Source organism: Nyctereutes procyonoides, unplaced genomic scaffold (assembly GCF_905146905.1).
Source record: "Nyctereutes procyonoides isolate TBG_1078 unplaced genomic scaffold, NYPRO_anot_genome, whole genome shotgun sequence".
Taxonomy (NCBI): domain Eukaryota; kingdom Metazoa; phylum Chordata; class Mammalia; order Carnivora; family Canidae; genus Nyctereutes; species Nyctereutes procyonoides.
Window position 1 is genome coordinate 46,281,161 of NW_026575049.1, and position 14,199 is coordinate 46,295,359.

At 48.0% G+C, this 14,199-nt stretch overlaps 2 protein-coding genes across 16 annotated transcripts in view; one reads left to right on the plus strand and one right to left on the minus strand.

The window, feature by feature from the left end:
- Positions 1–8,098, plus strand: part of KANSL3 (KAT8 regulatory NSL complex subunit 3) — a 43,173-nt gene extending 35,075 nt beyond the window's left edge. For 10 of the 15 annotated variants that reach the window (XM_055328149.1, XM_055328148.1, XM_055328150.1 and 7 more), the window contains one exon: positions 262–8,098. In XM_055328149.1, the coding sequence (XP_055184124.1) occupies positions 262–614 (353 nt within the window). In that variant the 3' untranslated portion in view covers positions 615–8,098. The remainder of the gene's footprint in view (positions 1–261) is intronic. The other 5 variants (XM_055328155.1, XM_055328153.1, XR_008664828.1 and 2 more) reach the window with 5 other exon arrangements.
- Positions 8,099–12,434: 4,336 nt separating this feature from the next.
- OXER1 (oxoeicosanoid receptor 1) lies at positions 12,435–13,613 on the minus strand. Its single transcript, XM_055329441.1, has one exon. The coding sequence runs from the start codon at positions 13,596–13,598 to the stop codon at positions 12,435–12,437; it is 1,164 nt and encodes a 387-aa protein (XP_055185416.1). The 5' UTR covers positions 13,599–13,613.
- Positions 13,614–14,199: the final 586 nt, after the last annotated feature.

The window sequence follows — 14,199 nt, forward strand, 5'->3', positions numbered from 1 at the left end:
AAGACATGTTGTTGAACCCAACTCAGCAGGGTCCTGGTGTTGACCTCAAGGATTCGGCTGTGTAGGTCCATGCCCCAGAGAGGTTGGAAGAACACAGCTATTTCCTGTTGCCTTTTGGACTGACTGATAACGTGGAGCTGACCCAGCCGGGGAGGATACTGAGGCGGGAAGCCAAGGGGTGGGGTATGATGTGAAGAAATTCTGCAGGAGAAGAAAGTGGAGGCTATGACTAAAACCCTTCCTTCCCCCTCTCTCTGTCAGGGTTGAAGGTCCCTACCACCATTACTCTGACACTGCGTGGCCAACCGAGCCGAATCACTACGCTGAGCCCCATGGGCTCGGGAGCAGCCCCAACAGAAGAGCCCAGCTCCCAGGCTCTGCCCTCCAGCTCACAGGTGAGTCTGCCTGGGAGACTGAGGACATGGGCTCCAGTGTTGGGAAATTTGGGGGCCAGCCACCTGGCCAATTGGAGGAGCTGCTGGTGCACTGGACTTGTAGGCGTATCAAATTCAGATCTAGACCTGGGGCCTTGTAGCTTTGTGACTTTGAGCAAGCCATGGACCTCTTTGGGTCTCCTCTTCCAAAGCACTCCCTGGGTTGTTGAGAGGGATTAAATATGTAACTGTGTTCGGAGGTGTAGGGGTGCTCAGGATTTCAGTTTTGTTTGCTTTCCCTCTCCATTCCTTTTCTCTTCCCATTCTTGGCTTCATCAGTCAGAGGTTGGTGAGGCTACTTAGTTCATTACAGCCTTTCTTTGACCAGCTGTCCAACATTGTGCCATTCTAGCCGTTGGCATTTACTGCCATCTCTGTAGAACATGCTAGATTTCTATCATTTTTTTTTTTTTTTGGTTTCTATCATTCTTAACCACAGAGACCACCAGTTCCTTGTAGCTGATCTGATTTCCATTGTGACCTTTTCATGTAAAATGTTTCTTATGTTAAAGGGTGAACTGAGAGCCACCCCAAGATGAGAGGTAAGAGAAAAAGAGTTGGGAGTCCAGTGTTGGGTGTGCTTTCCTTCACTCTTCAGTTTCAGCCCTGGTCTTCCCTGTGGGGGTGAGGGTGCTGTGCAGGCTGCTGTGACTGAAGGCCTGGTCCTGTTCCCATCACTGCCACCACACCGGTCCTGTTTGTGAGCTGAGGGATGGGCTCCTTTCTGACACGTGACAGCTCCCAGCTGTTCCAGACCATGTTCTGGCTCCTCCTCTTTAGAGGAGAATACAGAGATTGTTCCCTGGCTCTCATTGGGATCATAGTTAGCTCTCCCTACATTTTTTGGAGAAAAGTGGAGGTGTTTTTCTTTATTTACTGTTAATTTTTTTCTATTACAAAAGTGATTATACTTATTCTAAATACTTCAAACATTAATGAAATAACATAATTTAGAAAGGGAAAATTTCCCATGATATCGCTCCCAGAGATGATATACACTATTAATAGTTTGATTTGCATTCTTCTAGATTTTTCTTGCTATTCAAAGTATGTTATTTTACCGGTTTTCTGTTTTGTTTGTGTGGTGGTTTTGTTTTGTGTGTTTTGTTTTTTTACAAAAATGGAATCACAGAATATGGACTATTTTGTAACTAGCCTTTGTTTACAACACTTGTTGTGACATGTTTCCCTGTGGGTTACATAGTAACCTATCTTCTTCTTGTCAGTAGCTGCCTCCTGTTTCACTGGGTGGATGTATGAGAGCGTATTTCACCATCTCTTGTTAGATAGAGAGTTAGGCTGTTTTGCTTTTGACACAGAAAATAATGGTTCAGTAAACATCCTTGTTCCTGGGTTTTGTGTGTTTCTGAGAGATTTCTACAGTCTAGAGACTAGTAAGTGGAGGGTATGTGAATCTGACATCCGGCTAGTTGCTGGCTAATTGACCTTCAGAGGTTCTGCTGGTTTACAGTTGAAGCCACAGTGATGATAATACCTATTTTCATATGTCTTTGTTAGTTATGGAAATCAGTATTTTAAATTTTATTAATTTGATGGATGAAAAATGAAATTGTTTAAATGTGTATTTTCCTGATTACTTATGAGGTTGTATGTCTTTTATAAATTGCTTATCATATTCTGTCTCTACTTCCATTTATAGCAACTTTATACATTCAGATGTTAATCTTTTATCTATTACACAAGTTGTGTATTATACTTTAGTCAACTGCTTATCTTTTTTCTTTCTTTTTTTCTATTGAAGTATTAAGTGCTTATCTTTGATACTTGTTCTATACATTAAAAATTTGTATGTATTAAATCTTCAAATCTATCCCTTTATAGCTTCAAGTTTTTGTGTCTTAAGAAAGCTCTTCCCTGGGACACCTTGGTGGCTCAGCAGTTGAGTGTCTGCTTTCGGCTCAGGGCGTGATCCTGGGGTCTAGGATCAAGTCCCGCATTGGGCTCCCTGCGAGCAGCCTGCTTCTCGCTCTGCGTATGTCTCTGCCTCTCTGTTTGTCTCTCATGAATAAATAAATAAAATCTTAAAAACAAAAAGCTCTTCCCGTTGCAACAATATAATCTTTTTGTGTTTTCTTTTTTATATATTATTTTTTAAATTGTAAAACATACTTATGTACAATTTATCATTTTGCCCTTTTTTAGGCTTATAGTTCAGTGGCATTAAGTATATTTATTTTACAACCATCACTACCATCCATGTCTAGAACTCTTCATCATTCCACACTGAAACTGTTTTTACATTTTCTTATAATGCGTTTGTTTATTTACCTTTAGTTTTTCAGTCTACTTGGAATTTAGTTTTCTATGCTAAATAAGGTAAGGATCTAACTGTATTGAAGAGTCCATTCATTCTTCCCCTATTCATTTGAAGTCTGCTGTACTTACATTCTCAGTTACTACACATATGTAGGCCTTTTTTTGTACCCCATACCCATCTGTTCTCACTTTAGTTTTATATAATTGTTTGATAATGCAAGTCTTCCAGTTAAGCAAGTGTCAAGTATGTTTCTGGAATCCAGATTCAGTAGCTTATCCAATATGTCCTATTCTCTTTTTCATATATACTCCAGTATATTTGTGTTGTGTACACGTAGGAAACAAAACCTAATCAAAAGAGAACAAGAGAAAAAAAGAAGTCAAGTGTTTCAGAAAGAAAACATATCTACTCTTTGGATTCGCTTTTATTTTACTTAGGATTTTGGTCTCTTTGTGTTTAATGTGAGATTGGCATATACTTTTCTTCCCATCCACCTCTGCTTTTGTGTGAATGTGCTGTCCTTGTCCAGTTGTATAAAGGGGTTAATTCTATCCTTACAGAGTGAGATGGAGGCGTTTTTTTCTCATATTCTAAAACATACAGTGCAGAAATTCTGAGTTCCTTGACAGCTTGTTGGCAGTTATAAAGCTTTTTGGGCCTATTTGCAGGTAGTCTTGACCTTTGCTGATACCACATTGATGATATGGTTCAACTAGAACACATATCCCCACCATGTGATACCTTACTCCTTTGTTAGTGGTCCTCTTCAGCTTGCTGCAGCCTGGGGGAGCTAGTTGAGAAGAGGCTAGATAGAGCTCATTGAGAAATCATTTTACATGGGTAAATTGAAGCACAGAATAAAGATCAAGACCTGACTTCTGACCTGGTGGTATTAACTTGAGAGCTTAGTTTTTATAATTACTAGGAGGGTTCTAGTGGTGATTCTCTTGTTGCAGAGAAAGGATTATTAGATTAAGATTTTCTGACTCTGAAGTATCTAATGGTTATCTCAGTGTTCATACTACCAGACTGTGTGAAAAGAGCTATGGGTCAGACCCTCTGTCTTTAGCCAGCTGTGCAATCCTGGGCAAAAATCACCTATTCTCTCTGGGTTTTGTTTTTCTTATCTGGTCTAGTGAGGAGGTTGGCTTGAGTTAGTGATTATTGTGGTTGGATTGATTAATAGGAGCTGTCTAGGAATCTCCTCAGACTTTCAGAAGTTGAAATTTTATTTCATATTTTTGTTTTTATTTTTTTAAGATCTTATTTTTAAGTAATCTCTCCACCCAACGTGGGGCTTGAATTCATAATCCTGAGATTCGAGAGTTGGGATACCTCTACCAACTGAGCCAGCCAGGCGCCCTAGGAAGTTGAATTTTTAAATGTTAAGAAACAAACCACCCATTTATGATGTTTATGAGACAATTGGAAATATGAACATTGGGTAATTGTTGGTATTAAGGAATTGTTAACCTTTTTATGTGTGATGATGGTATTTATATTGGAAAAAATAATCCTTTTTTAGTTTTGGGTTGCATACTACGATATGGATAGAATGAAAAAGAAGAAGATTATAAACACTGGCTAGACTTCCCTAAGGTTGTGCAAGTACTTAATTATCTGTTTTGTTTCTGGCACTGATAAATATTTACTGTGTGTGTCTTTTACGGAACTGGACTCTTATGTATTCTTTACAGCTGAAAAGCTGTCCGAGAAAGATAAGAGACAGAGACTGTGTTGTGTCCTGCATCAGAGTCCTGAGTATGGACTCCTTGCCTGTGGTCTTTTTCCCCTCGGGTCACACTGTGGTCTGCCCAGCCAGGGGGCATGCATCCCTGCCACCCTCGCAGTGGCCCCTGGGCAGGCAGACTCACTTTCTCAGTTGTATTCCTAATCAGGACCACAAATAAAATCTGTGTACAGACCTGCCTTTGGGCAGGGTGAACAAATGTAGGCAGATCCTTTAAGGTTTGATTGTCAAACCCTCTCCTGTGCCCTCCATCTTCCCCCATTTTCTGCATTCTCAGAGACCTCCTAGGAATTTTACAAAGGTGAAGTCTAGAAAACTGGAGAAAACCCTGGTGAAAAAAGGCCAACTCTTTCTACCTTACTTTTTTTCCCTAAGCTACAGGGCTCAACAGTTCATGGCATCCATCCTCCGTAACAACTAAAAAATGGGTAAGACCTAAAAACCAATGATCATAGAAAACTTCCCTTCCACTCTGTCACTCTTAACAGTTCAGTCTTTTTCCCTGCATTTTCTTCCTTGCCTTATGCATAATAATAAGAGCTAACCTTTGTAGTTGAACTCATTATACTTGAGGTGCTTTATGCAGATCATCTTATTTGATCTCACAACATCCCTGGGGAGTAATGTCTGTCATTACTTTTTTTTTTTTTAAGATTTTATTTATTCATGAGAGACACAGATCGAGAGAGAGAGAGAGAGAGAGAGAGAGAGAGAAAGAGAGACAGAGACACAGGCAGAGGGAGAAACAGGCTCCATGCAGGGAGTCGATCCTGGGTCTCCAGGATCACACCCAGGGCCAAAGGCAGCACTAAACTGCTGAGCCATCCGGCTGCCCTGTCATTACGTTTTATAGATAGGGAAAAAGAGGCTCAGAGAGCATTCATCACTTGCCCTAAAAAGTGGTAGAGGTGGGTCTCTGACTGCAGAGTCCACATTCTGGTAGTCACTTGGCTGCTAGGTCCCTTATGCATTCAGTTTTTTCCCATATCGAGAATTACTTCTTTGGAATAAATTCTCAGGAGTTGGAGTGATTGGGTCAGAGGTCCTGGGTGTGCTAACCTGGCAAAGTTTTAACTCCTATTTCCTCCTTCTCCTGCATAGCGCCTGCCTCCAGGACCCTGAAGATGCCATGCGATATAGCCTCCTTTACCAGGTTGGTGATGGCTGCCGTGCAGTGAGCCCTGGGCACATGTGCTGTTCTGCTGAGCCGTCCACTTGTCTGAAGACCTCTTAAGACCTCCATTTTTGCCTCCCTGCCATCTGTCTTCAGAATGGGCCTCAGGGTCTCGTGAAACCATTAGGCTAGGTGATACAGCACCAGCAAGGGGAACACTGTCCTCTGGCATCTATGGGTCTGTGTCCTGGAATCATCAGGTTTCTCTGCAGATCTGGCTGTGCATGAATCAGAGGCACTTCTTCTCCGGCATTAGCTGTGACTTGACCCAAGTAGCAGTGTTGGACTGCTTACTACATTCAATAAAGGAGTTCCTTTGGGAAGTGTGTGCCGCCCCCGTGCCAAGTTGGGAGGAGATGTCCACATGCTCTGGGGCTTTTAGGGAGTTAGAATTGAGAGCCTTTTGCTGAGGACCAGACCATCTTGGCCTACCAACAGTTGTGCAGTACCAGAGGGCTGGTTTCGGACATCACTGTTGCTTTCCCTGAGCAGCCATGGGTGAATGTGCCCCATGAAGCTTCTCCCTCTTAAGAACCACATCAGATACTGAGTAACCTGCTGAGACCTGGGCACTCCTAAGTTCAAACCCATGATAAAGTAAAGAGGACTGGGCTGTTATCTTTCAATCCCTTTGGTCACTATAGATGGGGAGCAGCTATTGCCAGGAAGTGAAAGATGGCCTGGCCACTTTCTTTTTTTTTCATCATGGCTTTGGGGATTTCCTCTATTCAGAAAACTTACAGGTCTAGAAAGGCTGAAGAAGAGGAATGGAACAAATGGAAGTGGCTTAAAGGATGTGCCAGTAAGTTCTGTGGAGAAAACTTGGTGCATGAGGCTTTGCACCTAGTATTTAAGGAACTGTTGATTCGATATGGAGATGAGAAGAATTTGCCAAGTTACAGGGAAGAAACCCCAACCCCTGAAATTGCCATCTCCAGTGCTTGGAAGTGAAACGGAAACAGCTAAGTTAACATCTTGCCTGTCCCAGGAAGTTCTGACATCAGGATGATCAAGGCCACGCTTTAGTGTTTCTATTTCCATTCCATGCACCTTCTTGTCTTCTTGCTTAGAATTGGGAAGGTTATTGGCATTGACTCTACTGTGTGGGGCTTTTGGTACCAGCCTGAGCCCTGGAGAAGTGATCACTGAAGATGGAGCTCTGAACCCCTCTTTACGTCCTCACAATACTAGTACACCAAAGTAGTTTTAGATTTGGTGTCATACCTGTCCTCCAGATCAGGTTGCCTGCCCTTCCGTACTCTACAATGTTTCCAGTCAAGGTGACAATAAATAGAGCAACCCAGATGTGACTCTAACTCTGTTCAGTATCTGTAGGCAGGAGGGTCCACAGCATGCCATAGCAGTGGTCCAGGGTCCTCACCAGTGGTGTAACATATATGCAAACCAGGCTGTCTGTCTGAAGTCCAGGAGCTTAACCTGCCTGTCTTACTGGAAGCCAGGAGAGAGAACCTCTTGTGTAGGAGTCTGAGACAAGGCAGAAAGGGGTGCTGTGGGCAGGGAGGGGGTATGTGTGATAGACATAGAGCATCCTGAACACCAGGCCCTCCCTCCCTGACCTCCTGCAGAGCTGGTCTCAGCAGTGATTTGCACAAAATTAGCTTTTTTTTCTCTCATTAGCTGGTAGGTAACTGTTTTCAGAAATTCATTTAGTACGTTTGAGGAAGATAAGAACTCTGAAAGAGGCATCCGTGGGTCAGGGGTTTAGTAGCTTTACAGGTAGGATTATACAACAATAGAAACCAAGGACAGTAAGACTGAGACGTGAAGCTTTTAGGAATCGTTTAGGACAGGCAGAGGGTCCTGAACAACTCATTCATGGCTTAGGAGTATGGCCTAGACCGTGCTAGAGTGGTTGCTTCTAAAAGATGCTGGCCTAGTCTATGCTGGGGCCAAAGGAGAAACTAATGCATTGTCCTGTGTTTGTGTAAACCCTATTACGCTTTCCATGGATGAGGCTTGAGTTGTACACCTTGAAGAAAGCCAAACCTGTAAAGGGGAGTTATAAGAACATTGACTCGTGTTCACCTTGGAGGGACAGGCTAAAGGGGGAGGTGGTTGAAGTCCACAGAGTTATGTTCTTCAGCTCCACACTTCTGCACCCAGTCTTCTCCAAATGTGAAAGGAAGCTTCTACCTATCATGAGTCAGACCTGGAGTCCATAACCTCAGAAGGCAATACTACTGGCTGAGAATGTAGAAGGATCAAGAAAGCTTTAGTTAAATTCTTGACATTCAACATGACAGGTGCATGTTGATGCCCTATGGAAGATGTCCTTGTGCTTTAAGAAGAGGTCACTGATGGAGGAAGATCTCCTACCTGTTCTTGGCTTTACCGGTAGAACAATCTTGGGGTGGGCGAGTTACAGAGCTGAGCTGTCTCGATTCTGTTCTTACATTAGCAAAAACAATTTAAAAAATAAAAGCAACTTTGGATTTCTTCAACTTGTCTTAAATTGACTTCTCATGTTTGTTTTGATAACCACTCATTGAAGTGGCACAGAAAATAGAAGCTCAGGTCCTGTGGTCATGCCACATAGGGCTCACTGATGCCCTATGCCATGAGGTGGGTACAGGCGAGGAAACAGAGGCACAGAGAAGTCAAACAGCAGGAAGTGACAGAAGCAGAACTACAACCAGGCAGTCTGCTGCCACTGTCCATTCTCTGCACTGTGCTGAGGTTCTGAGATGGGACACAGGAATGGACATTAGCCCAGGAGGTGAGATGATGCCTTCATGTGATCTCTGCAGCCCTGGGGGGTACTCTCAGCTGGGCCTGAGTTAGTAGTTAGGTCCCTTGCCCTTGGTCCTGAGAGGCTGAAATCCCTTTGTACATCTGTACCTCTACCCGGTCTAGTAAATAAATAAAGATTTGGAGATGAATCAATGAATTCCAACATCCAGATTATTTGTGAACTTATATCCACGAGGACCTATCTTCCTGTCCTTGAATTCCAGGTCCCTCCATTTAGCATTGGGCCCTCTTTGGGTTGAAGCCATAGTTCTGGTAGACTACTTGGAGTGTCCTAGTGCCCGTGGGCTCATCTTGCTACTGTCTGTTGTAGAGACCGGGTGCTTGCTTTCCCTTCCAACTCTAGTTTTGCTGACTTGGGTGAGTCAGATGAAATGAGAAAAAAGTTTAGATTATTCAAGTGATAACTATAAAGTTTCAGGAGTATAGGGTCATAGCAAATTATAATGCAGAAAGATTTTTGTTACCTTGTTATCTCCCTCAAGCTTATGTTTTTGTCCTGATGGATGGTTGCAAGAAGCAGAAACCATTCACCACCAACATTAGTTTTAAAGGCATGTGCTTTTAGTAGGCATTCAGACAGGGAGCCTGACAGTTTCTGCTACTTGCCTTGTGACGTTAACTGCCGTGCACCTGCCAGTGCCTGGTTTTGATCCTGCCACCACAGGAGTTTGCAGCTATAGGGCCCACTGTGGAGATAACTGGTCTTTTGGGTCTCATTCTGAATGTGGTAAGCCTAGTTGGTTGAGCCTGCATTCCTCTCTGTCCCTAACTCTGTGCCCAGGCCACTTCCTCTCTTGTCTCAGCGACCTCCTCCTCCTGCATGCTAGCTTCTCTCACAGTGCTGTGCCCTGTGCCAGAGATCACTCTTCCCTTTGCTACTTTCCTTATCCTCTGGGATTGAGCTTGTATGCATCACTTTGCTGACATAGGCAGTTAGTTGTTATGTGCTCCTGGCTACGCATTACTACCTCCAAAACATTGGGTTACATTTGATGCATTTGCAGATCAAATCTTTCCCAGAGGGGGGATCCCTGGGTGGCTCAGTGGTTGAGCGCCTGCCTTTGGCCCAGGGTGTGATCCTGGAGACCGCGGATCGAGTCCTGCATTGGGCTCCCTGCATAGAGCCTGCTTCTCCCTCTGCCTGTGTCTCTGCCTCTCTCTCTCTATGTCTATCATGAATAAATAAAAAATCTTAAAAAAAAAAATCTTTCCCAGGCTTGGCCTGGAGAGGTCAAGGTCAGAGTCGGATTTTCTGCCTCTAGCTTACTGTGTGGCCCTTGGTGGGAGTCCAGTAAATGCTGGATGAGTGGCTATGGGCCATCGGCCCAGCTGTGCCTGCTGTCCTCCTGCAGAGAAGTCCACAGAGTAAAGTCCTGGATGCCATTTCTCGTCTTTCAGGGAACATTAGAGAGAAGAGAAGGCCCTGCCCCAAATTCACACAGAATAGTGCAGTTCACCCAAGGGACCAACATGCTGCTTGGAACCCAAATGTAGGAAACGAGGCCTTAACTCAGCCTTCCTCCAGCTCACCAGTTACCACCGTGGGTGCCACCCCCTTTCCCACCTGTGGAAAACCTACACTTCCAACACTGTTTGACTTCGTCTCCTCCTCCATCCCTTTTCATTCCTTCTCCTCCCTTACTATGTAATAACTACCTTCCTCAGCACTCTGGCATATCAGTTGTTTCCATCTCCAGCCACTGGAGTTAGGTAAGAGCCAGAATCACTGTTCCCACTTGACAGATGGAGAACTAGGTCAGGACCAAGGTTAGGACCAGGGCCTGCCTTGCAGGGAGAATGTGGAGGCAGCCTGAATCGAAGCTTCTCTCCCAGGACATCCGGACTCCCTGTGGAGAGCACTTTGTGAAGGATGGGATGGCCCAGCTTGTGAAGGAGGGAGCAGTCCTCAACATTAAAATGAGGGGCAAGGAAGATCCTGAGCAGGTTGGGAGTGGGCCCAAACCCTGACCAGTCTCTACCCCAGGACTCCTCAAGGGGAGAGACAGCACTGCACACAAGTCACAGGAACCATTTAGGGGAGTGAGAGAAGGGCAAGTGAGCCCAGGTGCTGAGTGGGTGAGCGAACACAGTGTTGCAGTAGATGAGAAGAAGCCTATGAAGAGAAGATGGTGGAACATGGAGCCCTACTTGCCCAGAGAGCCCCCTTGAGCCCAGAAATGTGGGAAGAGATGGCACCAGATGGAAAGTGCTTGGTGTTTACACAGGGTTAGCACCCTGAGGTTGGGGCTCCACGAGAAAGTGCGCCGTCCTCAGCCTCCAATCTTCCTTGGCAGTTACAAATCTCAGGCTGAGATGGGGTTGGCCCAGACTTGGCTCGCTCCTCCCCACAGCAGAGCGTGGAGAAGTGGGGAGTCCCTAGGAGTGGCTCTACCAGGGTCAAAGAAGCAACAACAGGAAGGGAGACATGGAGCAGAGAGCTGTGGAGGGAAGAGAGACATGAGGGAGACATGAGGAAGCACCTTGCAGGGACCCAGCCAGCACACCCTTGCTTTGAATTCTCTGCTTCTGTCTGAGTTTCTGAGAGCAACTGGTGAGTTTTCAGAAAAGGAAAGTGGGCTGGAGATGCACCAGGGATATGGGTCCCAGGATCCATCCAACCTATTGTCCCCCAGTCCACCTCCCTCCACCCGACATGTTCCCCTCTTCCACCCCAACATCTGCATTGCTCCTGGTGCCTCCCTCCCTGGGCACAGGTGACTCCTAGGCTTTGGCCTCCATTCCTCAGAACTTCTAACGGGGAGAGTATCCCTGTCTATGATATGAGAGCGTTGGATTTAGATTAAAACTCCAAAGGGAATTGGGGAAAGGGGATTTGGTCCCCTTATCCGACCCTCTACCTGAGATCTAGAGGCCTGAGGCTGAGGTGTGAAGAGTGGAGAACCAGTTCCAGCCCTGTGACTCTGAGGCCCCTGTCCTCTGCCAAGGTCCTGTCCTGGTCAGGTTACGGGCACCACAGGTTCCAAGGCCAGGGAAGGGTACTCGGGGCTGAGGAAAGTCATGGGAGGGAACCTGAGCTGAGCCAGGAGCCTGACCTGGATGGAGCAGGCAACTTAGTGGGTGAAAGAGCTTGTTGTCCCAGGGGAGAGCACGGTGGGTTCTGGGTGCCCTGGGCAAGACCTGAAGGACTGCAGAAGGGGACTGCAGAGAGGAGCAGGGGTCTCCCAGGGATCCAGATGAGCTGCCCTTCCTATGACCCAGAAAAGCATTCTGCCTAGAAGGATACTGCAGGGCTCCAGGGGCAATGTGGAAGTATGATGTCCGGAGTGGTCTCTTCACTGTCATCAGAGATCCCCTTCATCTTGGGGCACTCACTTTGAATCCTATTGACCCCCAGGGCCAGATAGGCCCAAAGACATTTCTTTGTTTTTTCTTAGAACAGCTGAAGCAAGCTTGCATTTTCTTCCTTTTTTAAGATTTTATTTATTGAGAGAGAAAGTGAGAGACATAGGAACCAGATCCTGCACTGAGCAGGGAGCCCTATGCGGGATGCAGGGGGGCTCCGTCCCAGGACACTGGGATCATGACCTGAACCGAAGGCAGACACTTAACTGACTGAGCCACCCAGGTGCCCTAAGCCTGCATTTTCAAAAGGAAGTTAATTAGCATTGAAAGGGAGAATTTGGAGATGGCAGAAAACATGGCTTGTACCCACAATTTCCACAATTTCCAAAGCAGGACTTGTGCCCTCACAGTCAACCCATTCTGGCCCCTGGACTGGGTGGATGTGTGGCCCTTGGCCTGGAGCGGAGCTGCCGCAGCCCCTGCCTGTCTCCACCTGCCATCGTGCTCTTCCCTGTGCTCTGGGGATGTCGTCTGGGACACACTATTCTGGAAGGTCAAGGCCCTTCCCTTCCCTTCCCCTGCCACCCACTTGGCTCCTACAGATGTCCAGTTGGTTGAGGCGCCCTGTGCTGGCAACCTTATCCCTCTAGGTCAGAGCCAGGCCATCCTTACTCCTGCGGCTCCGTTAACCACCAGTCCTGGGATGGGGGAGAGGGGTGCTTCTTACTCTAGTGGGCCCTCCAGCGAGACCGCCTCCCGTAGCTTGTCCGTAGCCTTCGCCTTCCTGGAGGTCCCCCAGCGCCGGGTGGAGGGCTGGTAGGAGCTCTCGTCACTCGCTGGGCCCTGCCAGCCCTGGGAGAGGCCCAGCAGGGCCCGGGTCTGGCGGAGGAAGCTGGGGCTGGAGAAGCAGTAGAGCACAGGATCCAGGACGCTGTTGAGGTAGGTGAAGGCCAGGGAGCCATGGAAGAGCTGTGTGCACACGGCCAGGGAGTGGCAGGCACGCAGGCGGAAGGCCACCATGGAAGCCAAGCCAAAGATGACGCTGGGCAAGAAGCAGACGGTGTAGACAGCCACCACCACGGCCAGCATGCGCACGGCTCTCTGTGGGCCCGCCTGGCCACCCAGGCTGCGGCGCCAGATGGTAAGCCCGATGCTCACGATGGCAAAGAGGATGAGCGCCAGCGGCAGGAAGAATTCCAACAGGAACAGTGCCTGGTGCCAGCGGGCTGAGGCCGAGGGCTTTGCTCCCAGTTTGTAACTGAGGCAGGAGTGGTCGGTGTAGGCGGCCAGGAGCAGGTGCCCGTTGAGGAGCAGGATGCTCCCCCAGAGCCCCGCGGCCACCTTGGTGGCAGCCCACACGGACACCTGGCTCAGCACGTGGTGGGGCCACACCACCTTCAGGTAGCGGTTGAGGGCGATGGCCGTGAGGAAGACCACGCTGGCCGAGCGGTTGGTGGACAGCATGAAGAGGTTGAGCTTGCAGATGGTGGCTCCGAAGCGCCAGTGCTCGTGCAGGAAGTAGTAGTCCACGCGCAGGGGCAGGTTGATGATCAGGAGAAAGTCAGCAACGACCAGGCTGACCAGGAACACCGTGTTGGAAGTCCAGGGCCGTGTGTGGAAGCAGAAGATGAAGAGAGCCAAGCTGTTGCCCAGCAGGCCCAGGACAAACTCCACACCCAGGATTGGCGCCAGGAAGGCAGACACCATGTGGGAAGAGGCTGGGAGGCAGGAACCCAAGGCCTCTCCGGGGGCCCCCAAGTCTGTGGTGAAGGCAGAAGGAGTTGAAGATAGGAGGGGAGGGAGGGAGGCAGGGAGAGTGGAGGGAGGGAGAGTGGAGGGAGGAAGGGAAAGGAGGGGAGAGGAAGAGCTCAGGTTATGAGATTCCATGGGCTGCTTGGGCCATGGACCTGAGAGAAGCTTCCAGGCTTCCTACCCTGCGAGATGTTCAGGGCAAAGTGGAATGATGCTATCAGCTGGCCACCACAATGACTCAATATCCTGGGGTTTTCATCAGCATCTTTGCAGCCACTGAGAAACACCCAGCATTTCTGTTTACAGGCAAAGGGGAACACCTTCAGCCCTTCTTCCCCTCTCCCTGCCCCCACCACTGAGTGACCTGGCCACAGAGGTTGCTGAAGGGGGGTGGGGGGAGTCTGTGCTGCCCCTGGCAGAGGAGGAGAACAGGGCTCAGCAGGGGTGAAACAGAGGCCCAGGGAGACCCTGAGGTGGGAGGGAGGCCCAGCTGGGGTGAGGTGGGGAAGAGTGTCCGCAGCCCTGAGGGGTCACACATTTGCTTGCCTGGAGGCTGGAGCTGGTCCTGGCCACGCATAGCTCTCGGCATCACGCAGGCCACCCTATACTCCCTTACTTACCCCCATCATATGGACAGACTGAGCGGCTGCCTCCCTGCCCCCACCAGCCCCGGCAGCAGGAAGTGTGGAGCCAACAGGACATTGTCCCAGTCCAGCCGACACAGGGACCATGGTGC